Source organism: Cydia amplana, chromosome 13 (genome assembly GCF_948474715.1).
Source record: "Cydia amplana chromosome 13, ilCydAmpl1.1, whole genome shotgun sequence".
In the NCBI taxonomy this organism is placed as follows: Eukaryota; Metazoa; Arthropoda; class Insecta; order Lepidoptera; family Tortricidae; genus Cydia; species Cydia amplana.
This window is the reverse complement of record NC_086081.1, coordinates 6,332,850-6,348,075: the sequence shown is the minus strand read 5'-3', so window position 1 is coordinate 6,348,075 and position 15,226 is coordinate 6,332,850. Positions and strand designations below refer to the sequence as shown.

General features: G+C 38.7%; 2 protein-coding genes across 11 annotated transcripts in view; one reads left to right on the top strand and one right to left on the bottom strand.

The window, feature by feature from the left end:
* Nucleotides 1-15,226, bottom strand: part of LOC134653399 (protein sprint) — a 271,300-nt gene that overhangs the window by 19,022 nt on the left and 237,052 nt on the right. For all 10 annotated transcript variants that reach the window (XM_063508739.1, XM_063508736.1, XM_063508738.1 and 7 more), the window contains one exon: nt 6,601-6,798. In XM_063508739.1, coding sequence (XP_063364809.1) covers nt 6,601-6,798 — 198 coding nt within the window. The remainder of the gene's footprint in view (nt 1-6,600; nt 6,799-15,226) is intronic.
* LOC134653636 (solute carrier family 22 member 1-like) lies at nt 9,701-12,667 on the top strand. The gene is made up of 7 exons (XM_063509031.1): nt 9,701-9,867; nt 10,376-10,496; nt 10,587-10,687; nt 10,773-10,924; nt 11,106-11,717; nt 11,947-12,128; nt 12,500-12,667. Exons 1-7 carry the CDS (start codon nt 9,701-9,703, stop codon nt 12,656-12,658), a joined length of 1,494 nt encoding a protein of 497 aa, XP_063365101.1. The 3' UTR covers nt 12,659-12,667.

Genomic DNA, 15,226 nt, shown 5'->3' with positions numbered 1-15,226 from the left:
TAAGTTTTAGTACCTATCAAGGAAGGAGCTAGGATTAGCTTTGTATAATTTAGCTGTTGACGTTACTTAGTCAATCTAGTAGCGGAGAATAAAGTAGATTTATGTCTTGTTTTAGCGTATCGTCATGCCCTTTTGGTGTACGGCTTAATATGAAAAGCGATATCTGACTGAGCTAGCCTTTACATCGGCAGCGGTTTGGCTGAGTACCTCGTCGGTCACCAGACGGAAACTCACCTGGCGTCCAACTTAGATTAGTTAGCTTTATAGTAGGATTAGTTATTTTAATAAACTTAGTTAGATATTATTTGTGACCTTTATTCGCTGAACCCACTTGTCAACCCGTAACAATTTGGCGCCTAACGTAAAAAAAAAAGGAGCGGTTGTTTGGCAAGCGGTCGTCACAGGTCCAAAGGTCGTTGAGGTGAATTGCAATATTTGCATCGAAATCCTTGCGGTGTAATATTTGTTATAGTTATAATTTTGTAATAGTTTTTTATAGTTAGTGTGTAGTTTATTTGAATTGGTTTTATTTGGTGTAAGGTTAGTGTTTTATTGGTTATAAAAATAGTTTATGTTTATAGTTAAGTAGGTAATTTAGGCGTGTTCCATTGTAGTAACTGTAGGTAACATTTTTATTTCATATTTAGTTTTATATTGGGTTTGTATTTTTTTGTTTTTGTTTTGGGGGATTATTAAGAATTTGGGTGTCCAAAGTTGATGTCAATCTGGGTATCAATCAATTTTGTTTTTGATGTATGTTTTCATGATTTAGGAATTAGCAAATTGTTTTACCTGTTTTTTTGTGGCTTTATTAGTGATTTTTGTTATTTTTTTAATTGTGTTCAGAATGGATCCAAAATTTTTATTGAAGGATGAACTGGAGTTTGAGCTCGCGTGCCGTGGTATTGTTTTAAAATCAGCGACAGTTCCGGTCTTGAAACGGCTCTTGTCTGAACTGGTGCGTTCAGAGCTAGACAAAGGTTCAGGGTTAGAAATTAAGGCACCGAATTCGGACTCGGTTCAATATGACCTTGAAGTGTGTTCGGCAAAATTGCAGGTTCTGTCAAATTACATTGCAGAGTTGACTGGCAAACCAGATAGGACTTTGTTTAAACGGTTGATCTCCAGGCTTTATCACGTTCAAAACAGGTTATCTTTAGTGGCACAGGCGACCGAAGATGAGGGTCTCCGTAAGGAGGGATTACTACAGCAGTGTCAGGTCCTGGTAGATAAACTAGAAGGGCAGGACGACATTGTCGAGGGTGAAAACCTGACTATAGATGATAAAGAGATTTTACAGAACACTTTAGGGGAATTGGGACGTTTGGTCATAGAAAGGTTGGAAGGTCAGGTTAGTGGTTCTAAGGACATAGGGGGCGCTTCTACGAGTAATATGGGGCGTGAGCACGGGGAAGGGTTGGATAGGTGCGACAGGAGTGTGGTGTTCTCAGATAGTAGGTGGGAACAGGATAAGGATAGTCGGCCCAGGTTGATGCGTTATTCGACCGTTGTTGATGATGAGGTATTACCAAAACGGAAATTAGTGCCGATTCATCAGTGGGGTCTTAAATTCACGGGGGGAAATACAATGAGCGTGGACGCTTTCTTAGAACGTGTTAGTGAATTAAAAGAGGCTAGAAATGCGACTGACCTGGACTTATGGCGTTACGCAATTGACTTTTTTGAAGGGGATGCATTAGTCTGGTTCAGGGCCAATAGAGAGTACGCTACTAGCTGGGATGAATTAGTTATTCTCTTGAAGCGTGCATTCCAGAGACCCTATTATCAGGAGGAGTTATTAGCGGAGATAAGGGCAAGGACGCAAGGCAGTAGTGAATCGGTATTAATATATATTTCTGTCATGCAAAATATGTTTAACAGATTGCCTAGTAGGGTTACAGAAGGTGAAAAGGTACTGATTATTCAGAAAAATTTATCACCATACTATCAACGCGCCATCTGCAGAGATGTCTTTGATTCTGTTTCCGATATGATGAACGTGCTGAGAATCGTGGAACGAACAAAGATTAATTGCGAAAGTTTTGAGCAACCTAAAGTGAAGGTCAATGTTTTGGAGCCGGACCTGGCGTATAAGGGTGTGGCGAACAGTGTAGAGGGGACTGATAAGCGGATAGGCGAGATTGCGGAAGTCAAGACGGCACAGGGTCAGGATCCGGCTCCGACAGTAAGACGGTGCTGGAACTGTCGTGAAGGGGGCCACGTTTTCAGGCAATGTCCGATGCCGAAACAGCGATTATTTTGCTACAGATGTGGAAAGTTTGGAGTAACGACCAAGGATTGTATTTGTCAGGGAAAAGAGCAAGGGGGAAGTTCGAGTCTTGCCAGCTGAATTTCTCCCTAGGACGTGAAAGTTGTGAGTGGCAAACATGGTTGGATACAGTAAAGAAGTTTTTCGCCCATAATGATAATGTTTTGTGTCCTTTAGTAGTAAGAAAGATTAATGATAATAGAAAATATGTGGTTTTAAGTATTTTAGGTTATGATTGTGTAGGATTGCTCGATGGTGGAGCATGTCGCACGGTGATTAATGCACGATTTGCAGAGACTCTTACGAGACTCGGATTAAAGTCGGTTAAGAGGGATCCGATTGAGATGTCGGTGGCTGATGGGGTTGCACACCAGATTACGGAAATTATTGATGTGCCCATTAAATTCGATGATCAGTTTAAAGTAATTCCGATTATGGTCATGCCAGCCTTAAAACAAGATTTTGTTTTAGGGCAAGATTTTTTTGACGAGTTCGGCATTGGGTATCGGTTTAGGGGTAAAAGCTTGGATAGTAAGGTGGAAATTGCGGCGATTACTGTAAGAAACGCACCGGTGATCATAGCTAGAGAAAATCTCACTCCGAGTCAGCTAGGGCACTTGGAAGAGTTGATAGAAGAAATGAAGAACACAGTCGGAAATGGGTTAGGGAGAACGGACTTCTTAAAACATAGTATAGACACTGGTGAAAGTAAACCTGTTCATCAAAAGCAATACAATTTCTCACCTATTGTAAAACAGGCTATTGAAAAAGAATTAGATGACATGCTGGCCAAAGACGTAGTAGAACCATCTTACAGCTCTTGGTGCTCGCCAGTGCTCATCGTTAAAAAGCCTAATGGCGAAAATAGATTGTGTTTAGATAGCAGACAGCTAAATAAGGTAACGAAACGAGATACATACCCTTTGCCTAGAGTAGCAAATATATTAGATAGTTTACGTAATGCTAAATTTTTAAGTACCATCGATTTAAAATCTGCATTTTGGCAAATACAACTGGAGGACGGTAGCAAAGAGAAAACAGCATTTGCGGTTCCAGGCAGAGGGCTATTTCATTTTAAGGTGATGCCGTTTGGGTTGGTGAACGCGTCTCAGACTCAGCAAAGACTTATGGACATCCTGTTTCAAGCGGAGGAAGGCAAAGTCTGGGCCTATCTCGACGACATTGTAATATGTTCACCGACCTTTGAAGAGCATTTACGCCTTTTGAGGAAAGTTATGGCGGTTTTGAAGAAGGCTAACCTAACGATTAATGTGGATAAGTGTAAATTCGCTAGGTCTAATTTGAGATACCTTGGATACATCGTGGACAAGGATGGTCTTAGAACAGATCCGGAAAAGGTAGGAGCCATATTGAACTTTGCTAGACCCAAAACGTTCACGGAATTAAAGAGGTTTATAGGGCTTGCAAGTTGGTACAGGCGATTTGTTAAGGACTTTGCAATGGTGGCGGCTCCTCTTCACGATTTAACCAAGGGGAAGAAGAAGAAGTTGGTCTGGACTAAGGAGGCTGAAGCAGCCTGGTTAAGTCTAAAGACCTTGTTAACTTCAACACCGGTGATGACATGTCCCGACTACACGAAGCCATTCGTCATTCAGTGTGATGCCTCCAGCACAGGCATCGGAGCTGTTCTTTGTCAGAGAGTGGCCGAAGTTGACCAGCCGGTAGCTTATTTAAGTCGTAAGCTAACCGATACAGAGGTAAAATATTCAGCTTCGGAAAGGGAACTATTGAGTGTTGTGTTTGCAATAGAAAAATTTCGGCCGTACGTTGATGGCACTCATTTTACGGTTGTTACGGATCATAGCGCACTACTTTGGCTTCATAAGATGAAGGACCCGCATGGAAGATTGGCTCGTTGGGCAATGAAACTCCAGCAATTCGATTTCGACATCATTCATAGACCGGGAAAATGCCATGTTGTCCCGGATGCTTTATCTCGAGGTGTGCCTGAGCCAGAGTGTGAGATGGATGTTATTGAAATCTTGGATAGCCATAAAGATACGTGGTACAAGAATAAAGTAACAAAGGTAGCCAATGAGGTTAGCAATTCTGGATGGATGGTTAGCGATGGTCTACTCTTTAAAAAAGTCCCTATGAAGGAATTCCCTAATGAAGAGGACGTATGGAAACTCTTTGTGCCTGAGCCGTTGCGGGAGAAAGTGCTTCATCAGTGTCATGATGTTCCGACGTCCGGTCATTTAGGCATAAGGAAAACATATTTCAGGGTGAAACAGAAATATTTTTGGCACGACATGCTTAAAGATGTGAAACTGTATGTGAAGGCGTGTGAATGTTGTGCCAGTCGTAAAGTCTCCCAAGAATTACCTTTGGGACATATGGGACAGCACAGAGAAGTAAAGTGGCCTTGGCAAGTAGTAGCTATGGATTTTATGGGTCCCTTTCCAAAAAGTAAAAAGTGTAACACCATGTTATTAGTGGTAACATGCTTATTCAGTAAATTCACAGTTTTATTTCCTCTACGTACGGGTAAAGCGGATAAGATGTGCGAGACTCTAGAAAAAATATTTTTATTATTCGGTGCACCAAAAGTTATTGTTTGTGATAATGGGAAACAGTTTGAGTCACATTTATTCAAAGACTTAGCTTCAAAGTACTGTATAGAAATTAGTTACACCCCGCACTACCATCCACAGAGCAACCCAACCGAAAGGGTAAATCGCGTAATAGGGACAATGATTTCTTCATATATAACGTCAAAGAAGCATAATGAATGGGATAGTAGTATAGATGAAATTGGCCATGCAATTAGAACAGCGGTTCATGAAACCACGGGGCGAACCCCATCATACTTGTTTTTTGGTAGGGAAACTACGGTCTCGAATATGATACCCTTACCCTCTGCTCAACCATTAATTATTCCAACAGATAGTATCTCCGTAAATACGGGACCTTATCTGAACAGTTTAAAAGAAAGAGGGGCAATATTCAAAGAAGTGCAAGATAAAATAAAAAACGCACACGTAAAGAGTAGTTTTCGTTATAATCAAAGGACAAGACTGGCAACCTTTGAGGTAGGCGATATAGTCTGGAGAAGAACCAAATATTTGTCTAATGCAGGTAATAAATTTATGTCAAAGCTAGCTCCTAAATTTGACAGGGCTGTCGTAGTGGAAAAGTTGTCGGATATTGTATTCAGGTTAAATAATGCACACGGAAAGAATATTGGTGTTTGGCATATTAAGGATATGAAACCATACTATAAAAAATAAATAAATGATATTTATTTATTTTTTAATGAGGGACGGGGCATGTTATGATGTCACTAAGTCAAAATAAGATAATCGACATCATTCTGTAATAGACCTTATGTCTTTGGAATAAGGTGCAATGGTTTAAGTGCGCTGTAACTGGTGGCCTATTTACGCCCGCTAGTCATGAGTCTTGGTGGCCCAGTGGCGTGCAAGCTTGACTTGTAAGTTGGAGGACCGAGGATCGATTCTCGGAACGTGTAACTTTTTGTATGTTTAGTTTGTGTGTTTGAATATAATAGAATAATATTTGCGGTCATGTCGAGAAAAATTGTAACCGACACTTGAAATTGGAATAGCAAGTCATGTAGACATGTATTCTACACTGGTGCTGTGATTTAAGATTGCAAAAAGGAATTTATGGAAATAATTTGAAATTTAAATCTGGACAATCCTACCAGTGGATGTAACATTAATTTTGTTGTTTTGTGAGTGTTAAATCATCTACACCAAAGGGGTAAGTTTTAGTACCTATCAAGGAAGGAGCTAGGATTAGCTTTGTATAATTTAGCTGTTGACGTTACTTAGTCAATCTAGTAGCGGAGAATAAAGTAGATTTATGTCTTGTTTTAGCGTATCGTCATGCCCTTTTGGTGTACGGCTTAATATGAAAAGCGATATCTGACTGAGCTAGCCTTTACATCGGCAGCGGTTTGGCTGAGTACCTCGTCGGTCACCAGACGGAAACTCACCTGGCGTCCAACTTAGATTAGTTAGCTTTATAGTAGGATTAGTTATTTTAATAAACTTAGTTAGATATTATTTGTGACCTTTATTCGCTGAACCCACTTGTCAACCCGTAACATATTAACTAAAAAAAATTTTTTTTTCAGATACAATTTCGAATAAAGGACGATTAGGAAACTGTAATCCAACCTTCTTACTTACACACAACAGATACAACAATGATTCCAGACAAGAGTCGAAAAGAAGTATTGTACCGATAAGTCGCGCCAAATAACCAACGTCGCTTGCTTCATAGAGCTCGATGACCAACCACTAGCCTTGTTAAAAGTAGACAAGTTTATAAAGAAAACATACCCCTTCCTCTTTCCCCTGAAGAAGATGGAATGCCCCGGCCCTCTGGATGCCAGGCAGGAACCAGACGGGGTGTGTTCTAATCAGTCGCTCCAGGAGGCCGATGTCACACGGAGGCTGCTCCTCTGAGCCTGAAGATGAATCCACTGACGAACAGTCGCCGCGGACGCCTTCGCCGTCAGATGAGAGGCTCTCTCGGCTCTGTAAAGAAGTTATCGTGATTACATTCCACGAAGCTTTGCAAGGTTGTGTCACTTGTGTCGCCTACGGGGTCCCGTTGTTTCCCATAAAGTTTTAAGTCATAATGTATTGTATGCCATATTATCATTAGTCATAAAACTGAAACCGTTAACATTTCAGGATTTTCGTTAGGTTATCCTATAGACAGGTTAGGTTAGGTTTGTTTTATGGCAATCCTGAAAAGTGACGCGTTTCTGAATTAAATGAATTATGACTAACGAAAATTCGGGCAAACAATACATTATGGCTTAAAACTATTTGGGAAACAATAGAGACCCGTCGCCTACTCGTCTTTTAATAATTACGTTGGTATATAAATTCTTAGAAAATTAATTTCGTTTTTACCGTGTTTAAATTGGCATGTTAGAAGGAAGTTGGAGATTGATTCATTTGAAACTTAATGAACTATTAGAGGGGTGTAAAAACAATCCGTAGGCTCCACAATTTGACTTAGTTTTCACTAACATTGTATTACGCTCCTAATTTAGTTCTTAAAAATCTTCACTTTATGCATGAATTCGGTGCAATTTTGCAGCTCGCTGTACAAATATAAAAATATGTAGCTGCTGAAAAGGTTCTGCACATGGCTCTATTGTGAGGATATTACATCTCGCAGTTAGTTTTAATAGCCACTTCTGCTTCTTAGTTTTCTAGGTATGACTTACATTTAACGCGACGCAACTTAATTATATTCCATCTTGATTACTACAAGCGCCTTTATAATTTAATATAAACGTTCTACAGAGCAAGAATAATAACCTAATATTCTTTAAGCTTTAACGGCCTCCTAATTAGGACGGCCCCTGGTTTTGTTTACGGAATATCATACAAACAGTCCCTCTGTAATGATTGTACGGGGAAAATAAGCCCGGTAAACCCGGACTCAACTCTCATTGAGGGATCGGCGTGTGTGTATAAAGCTTAAAATAAAGTGAATTTTATGAGGATACTGCGGTAAGTAAATTATATTGCCGGTTGTTTGTCTTCTACGCGTAAACGATGCTGCTATTAAGATAATGTGTTGCAAAATTATGCAGTAAACTGTGAATTTATGACTGTGGTACCATAATTGTATGTTTAGGGATTTGCAGCCAAGCGATAAAAAAAATTGTCTATGTACAGGAATGTTCATTTGTATAAAGTTATAAATTATAATGTTCCTTCAGCATCTCATTCAAATTAATGTGATGCGATTTTGTTTTATTTATACAAAATGTAATTTAAATGTTATATTTGCCCGCCCATCTCCCCGAATACCTCCAAAAATATTTACTACCTACTTCTTATTTAAATTGCTAGTCATCGTCGTTTTTTTTTAACATCTACTTCACTGAACACGTATTTGTTAAACAAATAGAGGAATAAAACGCGTTGGTGGTTCAAATACTTAGACACAATTTCCAAAACGCCCCTTCAAACAGAGAAGGCTTTGTTCACAGAGTTGGAAATATTATTACCCGATTTTCTTCGAGGTACAAAGGCAGAAGGCACCCAATTTCATATGTGTCCCGCACATATATTCACTATTTTAGTTGCATATTTTGCCGTAAAGTCGTCTACCCTTTTCCGCCGGTCATCGCCCTCCGATAAGCCTGTAATATAACCAGAAATCATGATAGCGGCTCGAGATCAAATATAAAGAATACGCTCAGAAGCCGACCCCAATTTTCCACTCCTCATTTCATGAAACTTCCTTGGCTAGTAGAAATTTTCCATATTCCTCCAAGCGTGTTCTTATATAGGATGATTCCTAACTGTATTTTTTTAGAAATTAAACCGTTAGACGGTTAGACTAAATTAACAGCCGGTACTTCATAAAAGAAAAAAAACCCATTGAGCCAAAAAGTTGTATTCTCAATTTAACTTTTCAAGGTTTCTTTACAGTTATATTACCTACAGGAAAAATAAGATAAACAGATTAAATTAGAAAATCACTGATATTATCTAGGCACCTACGATCCTGCGGGTGGCTATGTAAGACTTTCATCTAAGTAGTCAAAGCCGCAGATTCATTTTCACTTGGCTTTTAAGTCAGAACTACTTTGAAAGAGAAACCTTTGGTAGGCGTAAATTAGCTAGTGTGCATTTCAAGCAACATAATTTGCAGGGAAAAACTTCTTGCAGGTATAATTACTAGAAAGTGTGCTGTTCTAAAATGGTTACCAATCTAAAGTCACCGTGTTAGTGACTTGGAACATTTTGAGTACATAAGGTATAGGAGAATAAACCATTTTGATTTTGTTGAGGCACGAAACAAGACCTCGCGCCACGCGCGACAGGAATAGCCTAAACGGAACATCCAGCTTGAGTAAAAGTTACTTGTTCTTTAACAAAACAAAAACCGACTTATCTAAACAGTCATCACTTTATCTTCGTCAACATTTCTATTTCACCATACTACAAATAGAATATATAGGTACAAATTAGGCACCAAAGGTGTGCCGATAATATATGGATTTCTCCAGGATCCTATCATCAGATCCTTACGTGATAAGCATATAATAGAACCAACTGTACAAAAAGGACTAAATCGATCCAGCCGTTTTCGAGAAATCCGGAAACATACCTACGTGCTTGAGTAAAGTAAGGTTTAATATAACCAACAGCTGTTACAACAATAATGTTAAATATTTCAGTAGCTATTCACCTGCACTAACTTCCAAAATGGCGAATCTGCTTTACGATCGAAATTTTAATTTCAAGTTTATTGCTGATGACAAAAAATCTAAACTCAATTTTCCCTAGTTTCGCTGTGAATTACTTTAGTTCTGGTTTCTGGTGTATACAAATTATTGAACCACTCTTCCATAACGTTTTGGAGAATACAGACGCTTTATTACTTTATGAAATACCTACTTTTGTAATGGGGGAGTTTCTGATGGACAAGGTCGATCTGGATGATGTGTTGGACAAATTTGGTGTGTTTGACCGTTACCACGCTGTTTCTGGCATCTTTTTGGTTTTGGGGATGGCTTGGAACGCCATGTGGTATTTCAATTTCATTTTTGTAACTGAAAAAGTTGAATACAGGTGAGTGCATTACGCGAAATTTTTAACCGTCTTAAAAAATTCTAACTTTTGAATTAAAAAAATACATGAAATAAATTAGTGAAAGTACAGCTTAATAGGTTTTTAATGACAACAATTTTGTAAAAGGATGTATATTAAGTGCTGCTACGATTCTCACTTTTGATGGAGAAAATGTAACTATGTTCTTAAGTGGAATTATACAGGGTGCTTCCTGTAACAGGAGCTTCCTGTAACAGGAGCAATAAATTAAACTAAAGGCTGTACTCCTCAAACAGACCAACATTTGTTCTAAAATGATTTTAACAACTATTTAAACTACTTTGTTAATGTTATTCATACAAAATTGCAGTGCAGAAGTGGAATAAAAATCGTTAGCCACTCAGAATTCTCGTGTTCTGTTATTTGTTTTTTAAAAGACGCAATTTCCATTGTGACGCAGATGTCGTCTTTGACAAATTACCTATTTGATTCTTTTGAATTAAACAATCAATTTTGTACCATATTCTAGATGCGCTGATCATTTGCTACCCAATAACACAAGTGCAAATGCGAGTACCACCTTGTGGTGCGCTAATCCAGCGGTGTGTTCCGAGTGGGTCTATGATAACCCAGATAGCTTTGTGGCTGAGGTAACCAACAAGTGGTTGATTGATTGTATAATTGATAATATATTTAGCGGTAGTATTGTTAAATAAATCAATCCCTGATTTTTTATTTAGTTTCAACTCGCATGTCAAGAATGGAAAAGAACTTTGATTGGAGGAGTGCAATCTTTTGGACTTATGCTGGGTTCTTTCATAATCGGAGCATTATCGGACAGGTAATAAAATATGTTCGTCGTGTTATTTTGGTGTTGTTAAGGTAGGTACATTATTTTATGAATACAATACACATATTTTTTGCAGGTTCGGAAGGAAGACTTTAATTGTCATAACAGGAGTGACGGGCGCGGCACTCGGCCTGGCAAAGAGCTTCTCTACCTCCTATTGGCTATACTTTGCACTGGAATTTTTGGAAGCTGGATTTGGTGACGTAACGTCACCACTATTCACGCTAGGTGGGAAAAGTCTAAGATGTAACTTTGCGTTTCTTATGTTGCCTTAATACCTTACCTATAAGAAAATGTAATATTTGATAACCAACTCTAAAAAGTAACAGGCCAAAATTCAAAAGTTAAATAAACAGACTAAATAACACTTTCTGAGAATATGATCTATAATTAAGATAATTTGTTACAGCTGTAGAAATGGTGGCAACCAAGTCTCGCGTCACATACGCAACAATATGCAATGTGGGCTTTAGTGGGGGACTACTGGTTGTTTTGATTGCCTGGCTTGTACCTTATTGGCGACACTTTCAGAGAGTGCTGTACGCGCCGGGATTACTGTTCATAGTCTACATTCATGTGATAGACGAGAGTCCTAGGTGGCTCCTTTCTCAAGGAAAGAAGGAAGAAGCTGTGCATATAATTCGCAAGGCTGCTAATCAAAATAAATTAAACATTGAAGAGAACCTAATAGACATGATTTCCTGTGAAAAGGATGAAGGGTTGAGCTTTTTCACAGTATTGGGAAACACGTTGAAATCAAAGTCTCTATTGAAACGATTTATCGTTTGTAGTGTTTGTTTGATCGCATGTACTTTCGCGAGTCACGGATTGATTATTAACTCAGTGTCATTGTCAGGAAACAAATACACAAATTTTGCACTGTCGTTTGGCTTGAAACTCCCGAGCAGTATTTTGTCAGGGTATATCATTGCTAAGTTTAATCGGAGAAGTCCTTTAATATTGTTCTTCATGGCTTGCGCTGCCCTTTGTATTGGACAACCATTTATCCCAAAAAGTAAGTAAAAATACTACTACAGTCATCTTATTTCGCGCATTAGGCTTACTTTTCATTTGGTTCTTTTAGAGTACAAGACAAGACAAATTATTTATTTGTAAACATAGGTAACAGTGTTGGATAGGTACAAAAAGTATTTGAGAACGCTATGTTTCGCCGACAGGCATACAAATTTGAAATTAGGTATAGTAAAATTAGCTTAATATTAAATTAATTTTCTTACATTCTTTCTCAGATCTTCTATGGCTTCTGATTTTGACGTATATGGCGGGCAAATTGACAGCGTCCATGTGCTTAAATACTGCCCTTATTTATACTTTCGAGCTGTTTCCTACGAAAACAAGGAGTTCTATGCATGCATTGTGCTTGGCTATAAGCAAAATAGGTTCTATAACGGCTACGCAAACTCCTTTGATGGTAAATATAGTATTAAAATACTTACAATTTGAAAAACTACAGAATTACGTTGTGGGTTAACGCAGAGTTCGTCCGTATTTCTGAGGTTGAAACAGCTACAACTTGTTTAGTAACTATTCTTACATTTTATTTTAATTAAAACACCAAATGCAAATAGTGACAGTTTTATGTGCAGTTAATATCAAATATTATATAATATAGCAGGCAATTTTAGCGAGATAGACATACTACATGTAAAAACTACTTCGAGACTGATGGTCATTCAAAGAATAAGAATCGTCTTTGCTTTTAAAGCCCTATTTGATACCGATCTTCCTATCGAACAAGTGAATAATTTTGTCAGGTAAATCTATAATGTTTCCGCTTTCCAGATGGCGTATTGGTCTGGTTTACCAACAGCGATGTTTGGTGGTGTAGCGCTAGTGGCCGGGCTCGCCACGTTGCTCGTGCCCGACACGGGGAACAAGAACCTTCCGAACACGGTCTGTGAGGCAGAGGCTTTAGAATACTCCGATAGAATTAAGAAATAATTGTAGAACAATTTCTTCATTAAATAGTTTATAAATTTTATAAACTATTAATCAAGCGGTGAACAAGGAAGGGCAGTTGTAACGAATCTTTTCATGGTTTTTGTTTAAATTACAAGCCGGGTTATTAATAAGATTTACTTATGTTTTAAAGTTACAAGAGGTTGCACAACTACAGCGATAGACATGAATTACAAATCGGAACTCAATACGATATTTAGCCCAGCTCCAGCCGTCTATAAATTAATATTTAGTCGCATGCAGCCGCCGGCCGGCTATTGTACCAATAATTAATATTTCAAACCGAACTGAATAAACCAGCGCTGCCGAACACACTTCGTAAGCCGATTAAGTCAGCAGTCTGCCTCGGACAAGCCTCTTAGGAACTCCAATTACGTTCATAAATCGTTGCATATTTCAGAAAATATCTTTAAGTTTGGTAACTTTAATATTAAAGAGTCAATAAAGATTTCGTGCTTGCTTTTATTTCATTACTCAGTTTAAAATTTTATAGGTAATTAATGACCAGCAGGTAAAGCACGTCGAAACATTCGTGCTGACAATTCCCCCTTAATTTATTTAACCGCTAACTGCGTTCGTTGAATTGAAACAAATGACACGATGATAATTAATCCGAAGCAATTTGGGGCTTTTAACACGACAATAATTCTGCGGAAACGCGACAATCTAGACGATGAAATTAATTTCACAATCGGTTACAATAACAAACGTGGCAATGGCGCCATGAATCATACGGAACAAAGGCCCGCGCGGCAGCCAAGGTGTTAAATTTAAGGGCACAATAGTCCAGAACCGCGTTCGGGACGCCAGCGACACCTCAAATATGTGCTTTGAGATTTATGTGCCAAGTTAGATTGCAATTAGTTTTCTTCGGCGAAAGCGGTCGTTAAGGGAATGTACTGACATGTTATAAGTTGGATTTACCGGAGTTTGGGAAACCGAAATTGTTATGAAAGTATGCTGAATGTGAACAGTTGGGTTGCTTTCATCGACCTTAGTTATATGACAACCATCCATGCATCACCAGATGGGTGCGCACAATAACTTATAATGAACTTGACGGGCTCATCAGTCTGAGTCTGAAACACATCTTTTTTTTTGCTTAGTTGTAAGTAGGTACCAGAAAGATGGAGCTCAAGCCTAAACATGTTTAGATTGCCCATACCTTCTTCAGCTTGCATCAACATTGGAAACAAGAAAATCTAAAATCGAATCGTATATAATTACAACCCAAATAATTTATTAATTAATTACAAAATCGAGATACTTATTTTCAAACCTAGGTATGTAAAACCCACCAAACTTGAAAACGAAACGAATAAAAAATTCAAACGCGAACAAATTTTCATCAACAGGGTGCATAATCTCAAAACCCCCCGTAATCTCTTAAGAGACATCTGCGTCTTGGCCGAGACTCATAAAAGTATATAGCAGTTGACGTTTAGTGTCGCCGCGCTCGCGTGTACGCGAGTTGCCAACTAAGTGCCAAGTGCGAGCACGTGCTCCCAGTTCCGGAATGGGCGAGATGTTTTAGCCGGTGGCTGCGCCACCTGTGCCTTCGACGATGGGGAGGTTATTGGGTTATATCGTCAGTCTATGAGACTGCAACGGCCGAAGTGAAGTGTACATAGAGTGGAAATTCCTTAAATAAATGGGGTGAAAAGGCGTGTTACACTAAACCGTCTGCTGACTTAAGCATTAAGTTACGCTTAATTACGTGGGTTCCTTGTCGGTTGTCAATGGGTTGCAACAACTGCAAAATAAAAATAACAGGACGTAATCGTTTATCGTCATTTGTGCATGGTGCAACCTGCTCTAAAAATATCAACATTATTTGTATCCTTGTCCAGTGAAAGTTCCCAGAAAATTGAATTTAAAATGTACAAAACGAAACGCAAACAAATTTCGAAACTTTCAAAACCGTGTTCAAAACTGCAAGTTCGAAAACCTTATTCAATATTCCAAAAGAACTTTCCGCAACTTGGAACTTTTAACGAGCGTCCAAGCAACAGTAAAAAAAACTTAACTCAAAATATACAGCGAGTTGAAACGGGCACCGAATAAAACCGTTATTACTTGGCAAACAAACTTACTCGGCGACCCTTTAGTTTTCTTCAAGTTCAATCAAAGAGAGCAAACAGTGTTTGTGGTCCTGGGATGCGAGGGGTGCATGACTCACGCGGGGTTAAAAATCAATAAGTCGGCCGGCTCGACAGGGCTGCGAATTATCCAATTGACACTTAGCTTGCTACTGCTAAACTATTTATTCATTGTGAATGGTCCCTCTTTTTGTTTGTTGTTGCCCTATCTTTAAATTTGTCAAAAGAAGGTATAATTTCGAATTTAGTAGCTAATTGCACAGATAACTATTTAATTTCGAACGCTATTTACATGAAAAACGGTGCTGCAGCTGATCACATTTCATTGACCATCTCTAATAAAAAAGCGGCCAAGTGCGAGTCGGACTCGCCCATGAAGGGTTCCGTATTTAGGCGATTTATGACGTATTAAAAAAAAACTACTTACTAGATCTCGTTCAAACCAATTTTC